The sequence below is a fragment of the Pristiophorus japonicus genome, unplaced genomic scaffold, assembly GCF_044704955.1.
Source record: "Pristiophorus japonicus isolate sPriJap1 unplaced genomic scaffold, sPriJap1.hap1 HAP1_SCAFFOLD_688, whole genome shotgun sequence".
NCBI classification, from domain to species: Eukaryota; Metazoa; Chordata; class Chondrichthyes; family Pristiophoridae; genus Pristiophorus; species Pristiophorus japonicus.
Genome location: NW_027254601.1, coordinates 85,959 through 99,615, shown reverse-complemented (window position 1 = coordinate 99,615; position 13,657 = coordinate 85,959). Strand labels below are relative to the sequence as shown.

Sequence of the window (13,657 nt, the reverse complement as noted above, 5' to 3'; positions counted from 1 at the left end):
TGTGTCGGGGGCTGTGTGTGTGTCGGGGGCTGTGTGTGTGTCGGGGGCTGTGTGTGTGTGTGTGTGTCGGGGGCTGTGTGTGTGTGTCGGGGGCTGTGTGTTTGTGTGTCGGGGGCTGTGTGTTTGTGTGTCGGGGGCTGTGTGTGTGTGTGTCGGGGGCTGTGTGTGTGTGTGTCGGGGGCTGTGTGTGTGTGTGTCGGGGGCTGTGTGTGTGTCGGGGTCTGTGTGTGTGTGTGTGTCGGGGGCTGTGTGTGTGTGTGTCGGGGGCTGTGTGTGTGTGTGTCGGGGGCTGTGTGTGTGTGTGTCGGGGGCTGTGTGTGTGTGTGTCGGGGGCTGTGTGTGTGTGTCGGGGGCTGTGTGTGTGTGTGTGTGTCGGGGGCTGTGTGTGTGTGTCGGGGGCTGTGTGAGTGTGTGTGTGTCGGGGGCTGTGTGTGTGTGTCAGGGGCTGTGTGTGTGTGTGTGTGTGTCGGGGTCTGTGTGTGTGTGTGTGTGTGTCGGGGGCTGTGTGTGTGTTTGTCGGGGGCTGTGTGTGTGTGTGTCGGGGGCTGTGTGTGTGTGTATGTATGTGTCTCGGGGGCTGTGTGTGTGTGTGTGTCGGGGGCTGTGTGTGTGTGTCGGGGGCTGTGTGTGTGTGTCGGGGGCTGTGTGTGTGGGTGTGTCGGGGGCTGTGTGTGTGGGTGTGTCGGGGGCTGTGTGTGTTTGTGTGTCGGGGGCTGTGTGCGTGTCGGGGGCTGTGTTTGTGTGTGTGTGTCGGGGGCTGTGTGTGTGTGTGTCGGGGGCTGTGTGTGTGTGTGTCAGGGGCTGTGTGTGCGTGTGTGTCGGGGGCTGTGTGTGTGTGTCGGGGGCTGTGTGTGTGTGTGTCGGGGGCTGTGTGTGTGTGTGTCGGGGGCTGTGTGTGTGTGTGTCGGGGGCTGTGTGTGTGTGTCGGGGGCTGTGTGTGTGTGTGTGTGTCGGGAGCTGTGTGTGTGTCGGGGGCTGTGTGTGTGTCAGGGGCTGTGTGTGTGTGTCGGGGGCTGTGTGTGTGTGTCGGGGGCTGTGTATGTATGTCGGGGGCTGTGTGTGTGTAGGGGTGTGTGTGTGTAGGGGTGTGTGTGTGTCGGGGACTGTGTGTGTGTGTCGGGGACTGTGTGTGTGTGTGTGTGTGTGTGTCGGGGACTGTGTGTGTGTGTGTCGGGGACTGTGTGTGTGTGTGTCGGGGGCTGTGTGTGTGTCGGTGGCTGTGTGTGTGTGTCGGTGGCTGTGTGTGTGTGTCGGGGGCTGTGTGTGTTTGTGTGTCGGGGGCTGTGTGTGTGTGTGTGTGTGTCGGTGGCTGTGTGTGTGTGTGTCGGGGGCTGTGTGTGTGTGTGTGTCGGGGGCTGTGTGTGTGTGTGTGTATCGGGGGCTGTGTGTGTATGTGTGTGTGTGTGTGTCGGGGGCTGTGTGTGTGTGTCGGGGGCTGTGTGTGTGTGTCGGGGGCTGTGTGTGTGTGTGTGTGTGTGTGTGTCGGGGGCTGTGTGTGTGTGTCGGGGGCTGTGTGTGTGTGTCGGGGGCTGTGTGTGTGTGTGTCGGGGGCTGTGTGTGTGTGTGTGTCGGGGGTTGTGTGTGTGTCGGGGGCTGTGTGTGTGTGTCGGGGGCTGTGTGTGTGTGTCGGGGGCTGTGTGTGTGTGTCGGGGGCTGTGTGTGTGTGTGTGTGTCGGGGGCTGTGTGTGTGTGTGTGTCGGGGGCTGTGTGTGTGTGTGTGTCGGGGGCTGTGTGTGTGTGTGTGTCGGGGGCTGTGTGTGTGTGTGTGTCGGGGACTGTGTGTGTGTGTCGGGGGCTCTGTATGTATGTCTAGGGGTGTGTGTGTGTAGGGGTGTGTGTGTGTCGGGGACTGTGTGTGTGTGTGTGTGTCGGAGGCTGTGTGTGTGTGTGTCGGGGGCTGTGTGTGTGTGTGTCGGTGGCTGTGTGTGTGTCGGGGACTGTGTGTGTGTGTGTCGGGGGCTGTGTGTGTGTGTGTGTCGGGGGCTGTGTGTGTGTGTGTGTCGGGGGCTGTGTGTGTGTGTGTGTGTGTGCGTGTGTGTGTCGGGGGCTGTGCGTGTGTGTGTCGGGGGCTGTGCGTGTGTGTGTGTCGGGGGCTGTGCGTGTGTGTGTGTCGGGGGCTGTGCGTGTGTGTGTGTCGGGGGCTGTGCGTGTGTGTGTGTCGGGGGCTGTGTGTGTGTCGGGGGCTGTGTGTGTGTGTGTGTGTGTGTCGGGGGCTGTGTGTGTGTGTGTCGGGGGCTGTGTGTGTGTGTGTGTGTCGGGGGCTATGTGTGTGTCGGGGGCTGTGTGTGTGTGTGTGTCGGGGAGTGTGTGTGTGTCGGGGGCTGTGTGTGTGTGTCGGGTCGGGGGCTGTGTGTGTGTGTGTGTGTGTGTGTGTGTGTCGGGGGCTGTGTGTGTGTGTGTCGGGGGCTGTGTGTGTTTGTGTGTCGGGGGGCTGTGTGTGTGTGTCGGGGGCTGTGTGTGTGTGTGTCGGGGGCTGTGTGTGTGTGTGTCGGGGGCTGTGTTTGTGTGTGTCGGGGGCTGTGTGCGTGTGTGTGTCGGGGGCTGTGTGTATGTGTCGGGGGCTGTGTGTGTGTGTGTGTGTGTGTGTGTGTGTCGGGGGCTGTGTGTGTGTGTGTGTCGGGGGCTGTGTGTGTGTGTGTGTCGGGGGCTGTGTGTGTGTGTGTGTCGGGGGCTGTGTGTGTGTCGGGGGCTGTGTGTGTGTGTGTGTGTGTCGGGATGTGTGTGTGTGTGTCGGGGGCTGTGTGTGTGTGTGTGTGTGTCGGGGGCTGTGTGTGTGTGTGTGTGTCGGGGGCTGTGTGTGTGTCGGGGGCTCTGTATGTATGTCGGGGGCTCTGTGTGTGTAGGGGTGTGTGTGTGTAGGGGTGTGTGTGTGTAGGGGTGTGTGTGTGTAGGGGTGTGTGTGTGTAGGGGTGTGTGTGTGTAGGGGTGTGTGTGTGTAGGGGTGTGTGTGTGTAGGGGTGTGTGTGTGTAGGGGTGTGTGTGTGTAGGGGTGTGTGTGTGTCGGGCGCTGTGTGTGTGTGTGTCGGGGGCTGTGTGTGTGTGTGTGTCGGGGGCTGTGTGTGTGTGTGTGTCGGGGGCTGTGTGTGTGTGTGTGTCGGGGGCTGTGTATGTATGTCGGGGGCTGTGTGTGTGTAGGGGTGTGTGTGTGTCGGGGACTGTGTGTGTCGGGGACTGTGTGTGACGGGGGCTGTGTGTGTGTGTCGGGGGCTGTGTGTGTGTGTGTCGGGGGCTGTGTGTGTGTGTGTGTCGGGGGCTGTGTGTGTGTGTGTGTCGGGGGCTGTGTGTGTGTGTGTGTCGGGGGCTGTGTGTGTGTGTGTGTCGGGGGCTGTGTGTGTGTGTGTGTCGGGGGCTGTGTGTGTGTGTGTGTCGGGGGCTGTGTGTGTTTGTGTGTCGGGGGCTGTGTGTGTGTGTGTCGGGGGCTGTGTATGTATGTCGGGGGCTGTGTGTGTGTAGGGGTGTGTGTGTGTCGGGGGCTGTGTGTGTGTGTGTGTCGGGGGCTGTGTGTGTGTGTGTGTCGGGGGCTGTGTGTGTGTGTGTGTCGGGGGCTGTGTGTGTGTGTGTGTCGGGGGCTGTGTGTGTTTGTGTGTCGGGGGCTGTGTGTGTGTGTGTCGGGGGCTGTGTATGTATGTCGGGGGCTGTGTGTGTGTAGGGGTGTGTGTGTGTCGGGGACTGTGTGTGTGTGTCGGGGACTGTGTGTGTGTGTGTCGTGGACTGTGTGTGTGTGTGTGTCGGTGGCTGTGTGTGTGTCGGGGACTGTGTGTGTGTGTCGGGGACTGTGTGTGTGTGTGTGATGGGGGCTGTGTGTGTGTGTCGGGGTGTGTGTGTGTGTCGGGGGCTGTGTGTGTGTGTCGGGGGCTGTGTGTGTGTCGGGGGCTGTGTGTGTGTGTGTGTGTGTGTGTGTGTGTGTCGGGGGCTGTGTGTGTGTCGGGAGCTGTGTGTGTGTCGGGTGCTGTGTGTGTGTCGGGGGCTGTGTGTGTGTCATAGAAACATAGAAACATAGAAAATAGGTGCAGGAGTAGGCCATTCGGCCCTTCTAGCCTGCACCGCCATTCAATGAGTTCATGGCTGAACATTCAACTTCAGTACCCCATTCCTGCTTTCTCGCCATACCCCTTGATCCCCCTAGCAGTAAGGACCTCATCTAACTCCTTTTTGAATATATTTAGTGAATTGGCCTCAACAACTTTCTGTGGTAGAGAATTCCACAGGTTCACCACTCTCTGGGTGAAGAAGTTCCTCCGCATCTCGGTCCTAAATGGCTTACCCCTTATCCTTAGACTGTGACCCCTGGTTCTGGACTTCCCCAACATTGGGAACATTCTTCCTGCATCTAACCTGTCTAACCCCGTCAGAATTTTATATGTTTCTATGAGGTCCCCTCTCATTCTTCTGAACTCCAGTGAATACAAGCCCAGTTGATCCAGTCTTTCTTGATAGGTCAGTCCCGCCATCCCGGGAATCAGTCTGGTGAACCTTCGCTGCACTCCCTCAATAGCAAGAATGTCCTTCCTCAGGTTAGGAGACCAAAACTGTACACAATACTCCAGGTGTGGCCTCACCAATGCCCTGTACAACTGTAGCAACACCTCCCTGCCCCTGTACTCAAATCCCCTTGCTATGAAGGCCAACATGCCATTTGCTTTCTTAACCGCCTGCTGCACCTGCATGCCAACCTTCAATGACTGATGTACCATGACACCCAGGTCTCTTTGCACCTCCCCTTTTCCTAATCTGTCACCATTCAGATAATAGTCTGTCTCTCTGTTTTTACCACCAAAGTGGATAACCTCACATTTATCCACATTATACTTCATCTGCCATGCATTTGCCCACTCACCTAACCTATCCAAGTCGCTCTGCAGCCTCACAGCATCCTCCTCGCAGCTCACACTGCCACCAAACTTAGTGTCATCCGCAAACTTGGAGATACTACACTCAATCCCCTCATCTAAATCATTAATGTACAGTGTAAACAGCTGGGGCTGTGTGCGTGTGTGTGTGTCGGGGGCTGTGCGTGTGTGTGTGTCGGGGGCTGTGTGTGTGTCGGGGGCTGTGTGTGTGTCGGGGGCTGTGTGTGTGTGTGTGTCGTGGGCTGTGTGTGTGTCGGGGGCTGTGTGTGTGTGTGTCGGGGGCTATGTGTGTGTCGGGGGCTGTGTGTGTGTGTCGTGGGCTGTGTGTGTGTGTGTGTGTGTGTGTGTGCTGTGTGTATGTGTGTTGGGGGCTGTGTGTATGTGTGTCGGGGGCTGTGTGTGTGTCGGGGGCTGTGTGTGTGTGTGTGCTGTGTGTATGTGTGTCAGGGGCTGTGTGTATGTGTGTCGGGGGCTGTGTGTGTGTCGGGGGCTGTGTGTGTGTGTCTGTGTGTCGGGGGCTGTGTGTGTGTCGGGGGCTGTGTGTGTGTCGGGGGCTGTGTGTGTGTGTGTGTCGGGGGCTGTGTGTGTGTGTGTGTCGTGGGCTGTGTGTGTGTCGGGGGCTGTGTGTGTGTGTCGGGGGCTGTGTGTGTGTGTGTGCTGTGTGTATGTGTGTCAGGGGCTGTGTGTATGTGTGTCGGGGGCTGTGTGTGTGTCGGGGGCTGTGTGTGTGTGTCTGTGTGTGTCGGGGGCTGTGTGTGTGTGTGTGTCGGGGGCTGTGTGTGTGTGTGTGTGTGTCGGGGGCTGTGTTTGTGTGTGTCGGGGGCTGTGTGCGTGTGTGTGTCGGGGGCTGTGTGTATGTGTCGGGGGCTGTGTGTGTGTGTGTGTGTGTGTGTGTGTGTCGGGGGCTGTGTGTGTGTGTGTGTCGGGGGCTGTGTGTGTGTGTGTGTCGGGGGCTGTGTGTGTGTGTGTGTGTGTCGGGGGCTGTGTGTGTGTGTGTGTCGGGGGCTGTGTGTGTGTCGGGGGCTGTGTGTGTGTGTGTGTGTGTCGGGATGTGTGTGTGTGTGTCGGGGGCTGTGTGTGTGTGTGTGTGTGTCGGGGGCTGTGTGTGTGTGTGTGTGTCGGGGGCTGTGTGTGTGTGTCGGGGGCTGTGTGTGTGTCGGGGGCTGTGTGTGTGTGTGTGTGTGTGTGTGTGTGTGTGTGTGTGTGTGTGTGTGTGTCGGGGGCTGTGTGTGTGTCGGGGGCTGTGTGTGTGTCGGGAGCTGTGTGTGTGTCGGGGGCTGTGTGTGTGTCGGGGGCTGTGTGTGTGTCGGGGGCTGTGTGCGTGTGTGTGTGTCGGGGGCTGTGCGTGTGTGTGTGTCGGGGCTGTGTGTGTGTCGGGGGCTGTGTGTGTGTCGGGGGCTGTGTGTGTGTGTGTGTCGGGGGCTGTGTGTGTGTGTGTGTCGTGGGCTGTGTGTGTGTCGGGGGCTGTGTGTGTGTGTGTCGGGGGCTATGTGTGTGTCGGGGGCTGTGTGTGTGTGTCGGGGGCTGTGTGTGTGTGTGTGCTGTGTGTATGTGTGTCGGGGGCTGTGTGTATGTGTGTCGGGGGCTGTGTGTGTGTCGGGGGCTGTGTGTGTGTGTCTGTGTGTGTCGGGGGCTGTGTGTGTGTGTGTGTCGGGGGCTGTGTGTGTGTGTGTGTGTGTCGGGGGCTGTGTGTGTGTGTGTGTGTGTCGGGGGCTGTGTGTGTGTGTGTCGGGGGCTGTGTGTGTGTGTGTGTCGGGGGCTGTGTGTGTGTGTGTGTCGTGGGCTGTGTGTGTGTCGGGGGCTGTGTGTGTGTGTGTCGGGGGCTATGTGTGTGTCGGGGGCTGTGTGTGTGTGTCGGGGGCTGTGTGTGTGTGTGTGCTGTGTGTATGTGTGTCAGGGGCTGTGTGTATGTGTGTCGGGGGCTGTGTGTGTGTCGGGGGCTGTGTGTGTGTGTCTGTGTGTGTCGGGGGCTGTGTGTGTGTGTGTGTCGGGGGCTGTGTGTGTGTGTGTGTGTGTCGGGGGCTGTGTGTGTGTGTGTCGGGGGCTGTGTGTGTGTGTGTGTGTGTCGGGGCTGTGTGTGTGTGTGTGTGTGTGTGTGTGTGTGTGTGTCGGGGGCTGTGTGTGTGTCGGGGGCTGTGTGTGTGTCGGGGGCTGTGTGTGTGTATGCCTGGTCGCTAATTGTCGATTATCTCTCTGCAGTTCGCCTGTTGACAGCGGGAGTGAGAGTGACGATAGTGACAGTTCCAGTGATTTGATTGGCCCCCCTGTACCGCCCCAGCTGGCTAGATTGGCTATTGAGGAGAGGGATAGTGTCGCGGGCCCCCCCATTGCCCCACAGTACGGCAATCCGCAGTGTGATACAGATGAGGACGAGGATGACGAGGATGATGAGGATGATGAGGATGATGAGGATGATGTAAGTGAGAACATCTCTGTTTCAGGTTTGCACAACAAGGTGGGTAAATGCGGTTTGGATCCAGATGTAACTAAATGACGGAACATCGACCTCCTGGGGGTCACCATGGACCAGCCACATAAATACTGTGGCTACAAGAGCGGGTCAGAGGCTGGGTATTTTGTGGTGAGTGTCTCACCTCCTGACTCCCCAAAGCCCCCCCACCATCTACAAGGCACAAGTCAGGAGTGTGATGGAACACTCTCCACTTGCCTTGATGAGTGCAGCTCCAACAATACTCGAGAATAGCTCAGATGAATACGTGGCTTGAGCAGTGGTGCAGCAGGGAGGGATTCAAATTCCTGGGACACTGGAACCGGTTCTGGGGGAGGTACAAACCGGACGGTCTGCACCTGGGCAGGACCAGAACCAATGTCCTCGGGGGGGGGGGGGTGTTTGCTAGTGCTGTTGGGGAGGAGTTAAACTAATATGGCAGGGGGATGGGAATCTATGCAGGGAGACAGAGGGAAGTAAAAAGGGGTCAGAGGCAAAAGGTAGGAAGGAGAAAAACGAGTGAAGGGCAGAGAAATCAAGGGCAAAAATCAAAAAGGGCCACATTACAGCATAATTCTAAAAGGACAAAGAGTGTTAAAAAAACAAGCCTGAAGGCTCTGTGCCTCAATGCGAGGAGCATTCAGAATAAGGTGGATGAATTAACTGCAGAGATAGATGTTAACGGATATGATGTAATTGGGATCACGGAGACATGGCTCCAGGGTAACCAAGGCTGGGAACTCAATACACAGGGGTATTCAATATTCAGGAAGGATAGACAGAAAAGAAAAGGAGGTGGGGGTAGCGTTTCTGGTTAAAGAGGACATTCACGCAATAGTTAGGAAAGACATTAGCTTGGATGATGTGGAATCTATATGGGTAGAGCTGCAAAACACCAAAGGGCAAAAAACGTTAGTGGGAGTTGTGTACAGACCTCCAAACAGTAGTAGTGAGGTTGGGGACAGCAGCAAACAAGAAATAAGGGATGTGTGCAATAAAGGTACAGCAGTTATCATGGGCGACTTTAATCTACATATTGATTGGGCTAACCAAACTGGTCGTAATGCGGTGGAGGAGGATTTCCTGGAGTGTATTAGGGATGGTTTTCTAGACCAATATGTCGAGGAACCAACTAGAGAGCTGGCCATCCTAGACTGGGTGATGTGTAATGAGAAGGGACTAATTAGCAATCTTGTCGTGCGAGGCCCTTTGGGGAAGAGTGACACAGTTAATTCAGAGACTAGGGTCCTGAACTTAAAGAAAGGTAACTTTGATGGTATGAGACGTGAATTGGCTACAATAGACTGGAGAATGATGCTTAAAGGGTTGAGGGTGGATAAGCAACGACAAACATTTAAAGATCACATGGATGAACTTCAACAATTGTACATCCCTGTCTGGAGTAAGAATAAAAAAGGGAAGGTGGCTAACAAGGGAAATTAGGGATAGTGTTAAATCCAAGGAAGAGGCATATAAATTGGCCAGAAAAAGCAGCAAACCTGAGAACTGGGAGAAATTTAGAATTCAGCAGAGGAGGACAAAGGGTATAATTAGGAGGGGGAAAATAGAGTATGAGAGGAAGCTTGCCGAGAACATAAAAACTGACTGCAAAAGCTTCTGTAGATATGTGAAGAGAAAAAGATTAGTGAAGACAAACGTAGGTCCCTTGCAGTCAGAATCAGATGAATTCATAATGGGGAACAAAGAAATGGCAGACCAATTGAACAAATACTTTGATTTTGTCTTCACTAAGGAAGACACAAATAACCTCCCGAAAATACTAGGGGACCGAGGGTTTAGCGAGAAGGGGGAACTGAGGGAAATCCTTCTTAGTCAGGAAATGATGTTAGGGAAATTGAAGGCGATAAATCCCAGGGCCTGATAGTCTGCATCCCAGAGTACTTAAGGAAATGGCTCAAGAAATAGTGGATGCATTGGTGATTATTTTCCAACATTCCATGGACTGTGGATCAGTTCCTATGGACAGGAGGGTAGCTAATGTAACCCCACTTTTTAAAAAAGAAGGGAGAGAGAAAACGGGTAATTATAGACCGGTTAGCCTGACATCAGTAGCGGGGAAAATGCTGGAATCAATTAATAAAGATGAAATAGCAGCGCATTTGGAAAGCAGTGACAGGATCGGTCCAAGTCAAAGGAAATCATGCTTGACAAATCTTCTAGAATTTTTTGAGGATGTAACTGGTAGAGTGGACAAGGGAGAACCAGTGGATGTGGTGTATTTGGACTTTCAAAAGGCATTTGACAAGGTCCCACACAAGAGATTGGTGTACAAAATTAAAGCACATGGTATTGGGGGTAATGTACTGATGTGGATAGAGAACTGGTTGGCAGACAGGAAGCAGAGAGTCGGGATAAACGGGTCCCTTTCAGAATGGCAGGCAGTGACTAGTGGAGTGCCGCAGGGCTCAGTGCTGGGACCCCAGCCCTTTACAATATACATTAATGATTTAGATGAAGGAATTGAGTGTAATATCTCCAAGTTTGCAGATGACACTAAACTGGGTGGCGGTGTGAGCTGTGAGGAGGATGCTAAGAGGCTGCAGGGTGACTTGGACAGGTTAGGTGAGTGGGCAAATGCATGGAGATGAAGTATAATGTAGATAAATGTGAGGTTATCCACTTTGTTGGCAAAAACATGAAGGCAGAATATTATCTGAATGGCGGCAGATTAGGAAAAGAGGAGGTGCAACGAGACCTGGGTGTCATGGTACATCAGTCATTGAAAGTTGGCATGCAGGTACAGCAGGCGGTGAAGAAGGCAAATGGTATGTTGGCCTTCATAGCTCGGGGATTTGAGTATAGGAACAGGGAGGTCTTATTGCAGTTGTACAGGGCCTTTGTGAGGCCGCACCTGGAATATTGTGTACAGTTTTGGTCTCCTAATTTGAGGAAGGACTTTCTTGCTATTGAGGGAATGCAGCGAAGGTTCACCAGACTGATTCCCGGGATGGCAGGAGTGACATATGAGGAGAGATTGGATCGACTGAGACTGTACTAACTGGAGTTTAGAAGGATGAGAGGGGATCTCATAGAAACATGTAAAATTCTGACGGGACTGGACAGGTTAGATGCAGGAAGAATGTTCCTGATGTTGGGGAAGTCCAGAACCAGGGAACACAGTCTTAGGATAAGGGGTAGACCATTTAGGACTGAGGTGAGGAGAAACTTCTTCACCCAGAGTTGTTAACCTGTGGAATTCCCTGCCGCAGAGAGTTGTTGATTCCAGTTCTTTGGATATATTCAAGAGGGTGTTAGATATGGCCCTTATGGCTAAAGGGATCAAGGGGTATGGAGAGAAAGCAGGAAAGGGGTACTGAGGGAATGATCAGCCATGATCTTATTGAATGGTGGTGCAGGCTCGAAGGGCCAAATGGCCTACTCCTGCACCTATTTTCTATGTTTGTATGTTATTACGAATGCTCCTCACATTGAGACTCAGAGCCTTCAGGCTTGGTTTTTTAACACTCTTTGTCCTTTTAGAATTTTGCTGTAATTTGGCCCTTTTAGTTTTTTGCCTTGGGTTTCTCTGCCCTCCACTTTTAGTATTCTCCTTTCTATCTTTTGCTTCTGCCCCCATTTTATTCCCCTCTGTCTCCCTGCAAAGGTTCCCATTCCCCTGCCATATTAGTTTAAATCCTCCCCAACAGCACTAGCAAGCACTCCCCCTAGGACATTGGTTCCGGTCCTGCCCAGGTGCAGACCGTCCGGTTTGTACTGGTCCCACCTCCCCCAGAACCGGTTCCAATGTCCCAGGAATTTGAATCCCTCTCTGCTGCACCACTCCTCAAGCCACGTATTCAACTGCGCTATCCTGCGATTCCTACTCTGACTAGCACGTGGCACTGGTAGCAATCCTGAGATTACTACCTTTTGAGGTCCTACTTTTTAATTTAACTCCGAGCTCCCTAAATTCAGCTTGTAGGACCTCATCCCGCTTTTTACTTATATCGTTGGTATCTATATGCACCACGACAACTGGCTGTTCACCCTCCCCCTCCAGAATGCCCTGCACCCGCTCCGAGACATCCTTGACTCTTGCACCAGGGAGGCAACATACCATCCTGGAGTCTCGGTTGCGGCCGCAGAAACGCCTATCTAGTCCCCTTACCATTGAATCCCCTATCACTATCGCTCTCCCACTCTTTTTCCTGCCCTCCTGTGCAGCAGAGCCAGCCACGGTGCCATGAACTTGGCTGCTGCTGCCCTCCCCTGATGAGTCAACCCCCTCAACAGTATTCAAAACGGTATATCTGTTTTGGAGGGAGATGACCGCAGGGGACCCCTGCACTACTTCCTTCCACTGCTCTTCCTGATGGTCACCCATTCCCTTTCTGTCTGTGTAACCTTTACCTGTGGTATGACCGGCTCGCTAAACGTGCTATTCATGACATCCTCAGCATCGCGGATGCTCCAGAGTGAATCCATGTGCAGCTCCAGTGCTGCAATGCGTTCTGACAGGAGCTGCAGCTGGACACACTTCCCGTACACATAGTCAGGGACACTGGAACTGTCCCTGATTTCCCACATAGCAAAGGAGGAGCATGACGTGGGTCTGGACTCTCCTGCCATGACTTAACCCTTAAATTAACTTAATTTGGCAACAATGTCAAAGGTTACCTACCGAAAGGAAAAAGAAAAATACTGACCAATCCACCAGCCAATCACTTAGCCGCTTGGCTGTGACGTCACACTTCGATTTTGATTTTTTTTTAAATATTTTTGTACCTGCTCCTGTGGCTCCTCTGCCTCTCGGGCCCCTTTGTCCATGTTTGGACCAAGACTGTAATGAGGTCTGGAGCAGAGTGGTCCTGGCGGTACCCAAACTGAGCATCGGTGAGCAGGTTATTGGTGAGTAACTGCCACTTGATAACACTGTCGACAACACCCTCCATCACTTCGCTGATGATTGAGAGTAGACTGATAGGGTGATAATTGGCTGGATTTTTGTGGACAGGACATACCTGGGCAGTTTTCCACATTGTTGGGTAGATGCCAGTGTTGTAGCTGTACTGGAGCAGCTTGGCTAGAGACGTGACTAGTTCTGGAGCACAAGTCTTCAGCCTGACAGCCGGGATGTTGTCGAGACCCAGAGCCTTTGCTGTATCCAGTGCACTCAACCGTTTCTTGATATCACGTGGAGTGAATCGATTTAGCTGAAGACTGGCTTCTGTGATGGTGGTGACCTCAGGAGGAGGCTGATATGGATCATCCAATCGGCACTTCTGGCTGAAGCTGGTTGCAAACACTTCAGCCTCGGTGGGTAACTGTTTTCCTGTTTTTTTTGTCAGAATCCGGTGAAGCGGATCCCAGACTCGCATGAAATCACACTGATCCACAGCAAGAGAACGGTGAGTGAAGCTTCCGCTCAGCACCGAGAGTGTGCCAGTAATAGTCGGCAACCAGCCAACAGTGCCCGATTTAAAGACTCGGGAATCGCATGCTGGCTGTGCCGGGCCTGGCCAGTCTGTGCCGGGCCGATCTGTGTCGGGCCGGTATGTGTCGGGCCGGGCCGGTCTGTGTCGGGCCGGTCTGTGTCGGGCCGGTCTGTGTCGGGCCGGTCTGTGTCGGGCCGGTCTGTGTCGGGCCGGTCTGTGTCGGGCCGGTCTGTGTCGGGCCGGTCTGTGTCGGGCCGGTCTGTGTCGGGCCGGTCTGTGTCGGGCCGGTCTGTGTCGGGCCGGTCTGTGTCGGGCCGGTCTGTGCCGGGCCGGTCTGTGCCGGGCCGGTCTGTGCCGGGCCGGTCTGTGCCGGGCCGGTCTGTGCCGGGCCGGTCTGTGCCGGGCCGGTCTGTGCCGGGCCGGTCTGTGCCGGGCCGGTTTTGCCGGGCCGGTCTGTGTCGGGCCGGTCTGTGTCGGGCCGGTCTGTGTCGGGCCGGTCTGTGTCGGGCCGGTCTGTGTCGGGCCGGTCTGTGCCGGGCCGGTCTGTGCCGGGCCGGTCTGTGCCGGGCCGGTCTGTGCCGGGCCGGTCTGTGCCGGGCCGTTCTGTGCCGGGCCGTTCTGTGCCGGGCCGGTCTGTGCCGGGCCGTTCTGTGCCGGGCCGTTCTGTGCCGGGCCGGTCTGTGCCGGGCCGGTCTGTGCCGGGCCGTTCTGTGCCGGGCCGTTCTGTGCCGGGCCGGTATGTGCCGGGCCGGTATGTGCCGGGCCGTTCATGTTGGAATCCCCAAAATGATCTGATTAAAGTATGAATGGTGAAGAAGGGGATGGGATGATAAGGGAAGGCACTGAAACAGGCAGTTTTGCGGGTTGAAGAGAATGGGATTGAAGGATCGAGGAGGTTTTGAGGCGAATTGGTGAAGGTCGGTCGATGGAAAGGACCCTGGCTTTGGAATGAAAAGAAGTTT

General features: G+C 55.0%; 1 protein-coding gene across 1 annotated transcript in view; it reads left to right on the top strand.

Annotated features, from left to right (window-relative positions):
• Nucleotides 1-7,047: 7,047 nt before the first annotated feature.
• The window catches only part of LOC139256184 (WD repeat-containing protein 70), a gene marked incomplete at both ends in the record, with an annotated part of 84,642 nt that continues 78,032 nt past the window's right edge, over nt 7,048-13,657 (top strand). Inside the window, 2 exons of the mRNA XM_070874130.1 lie at nt 7,048-7,266; nt 12,609-12,668. Of these exons, the coding sequence (XP_070730231.1) occupies nt 7,048-7,266; nt 12,609-12,668 (279 nt within the window). The remainder of the gene's footprint in view (nt 7,267-12,608; nt 12,669-13,657) is intronic.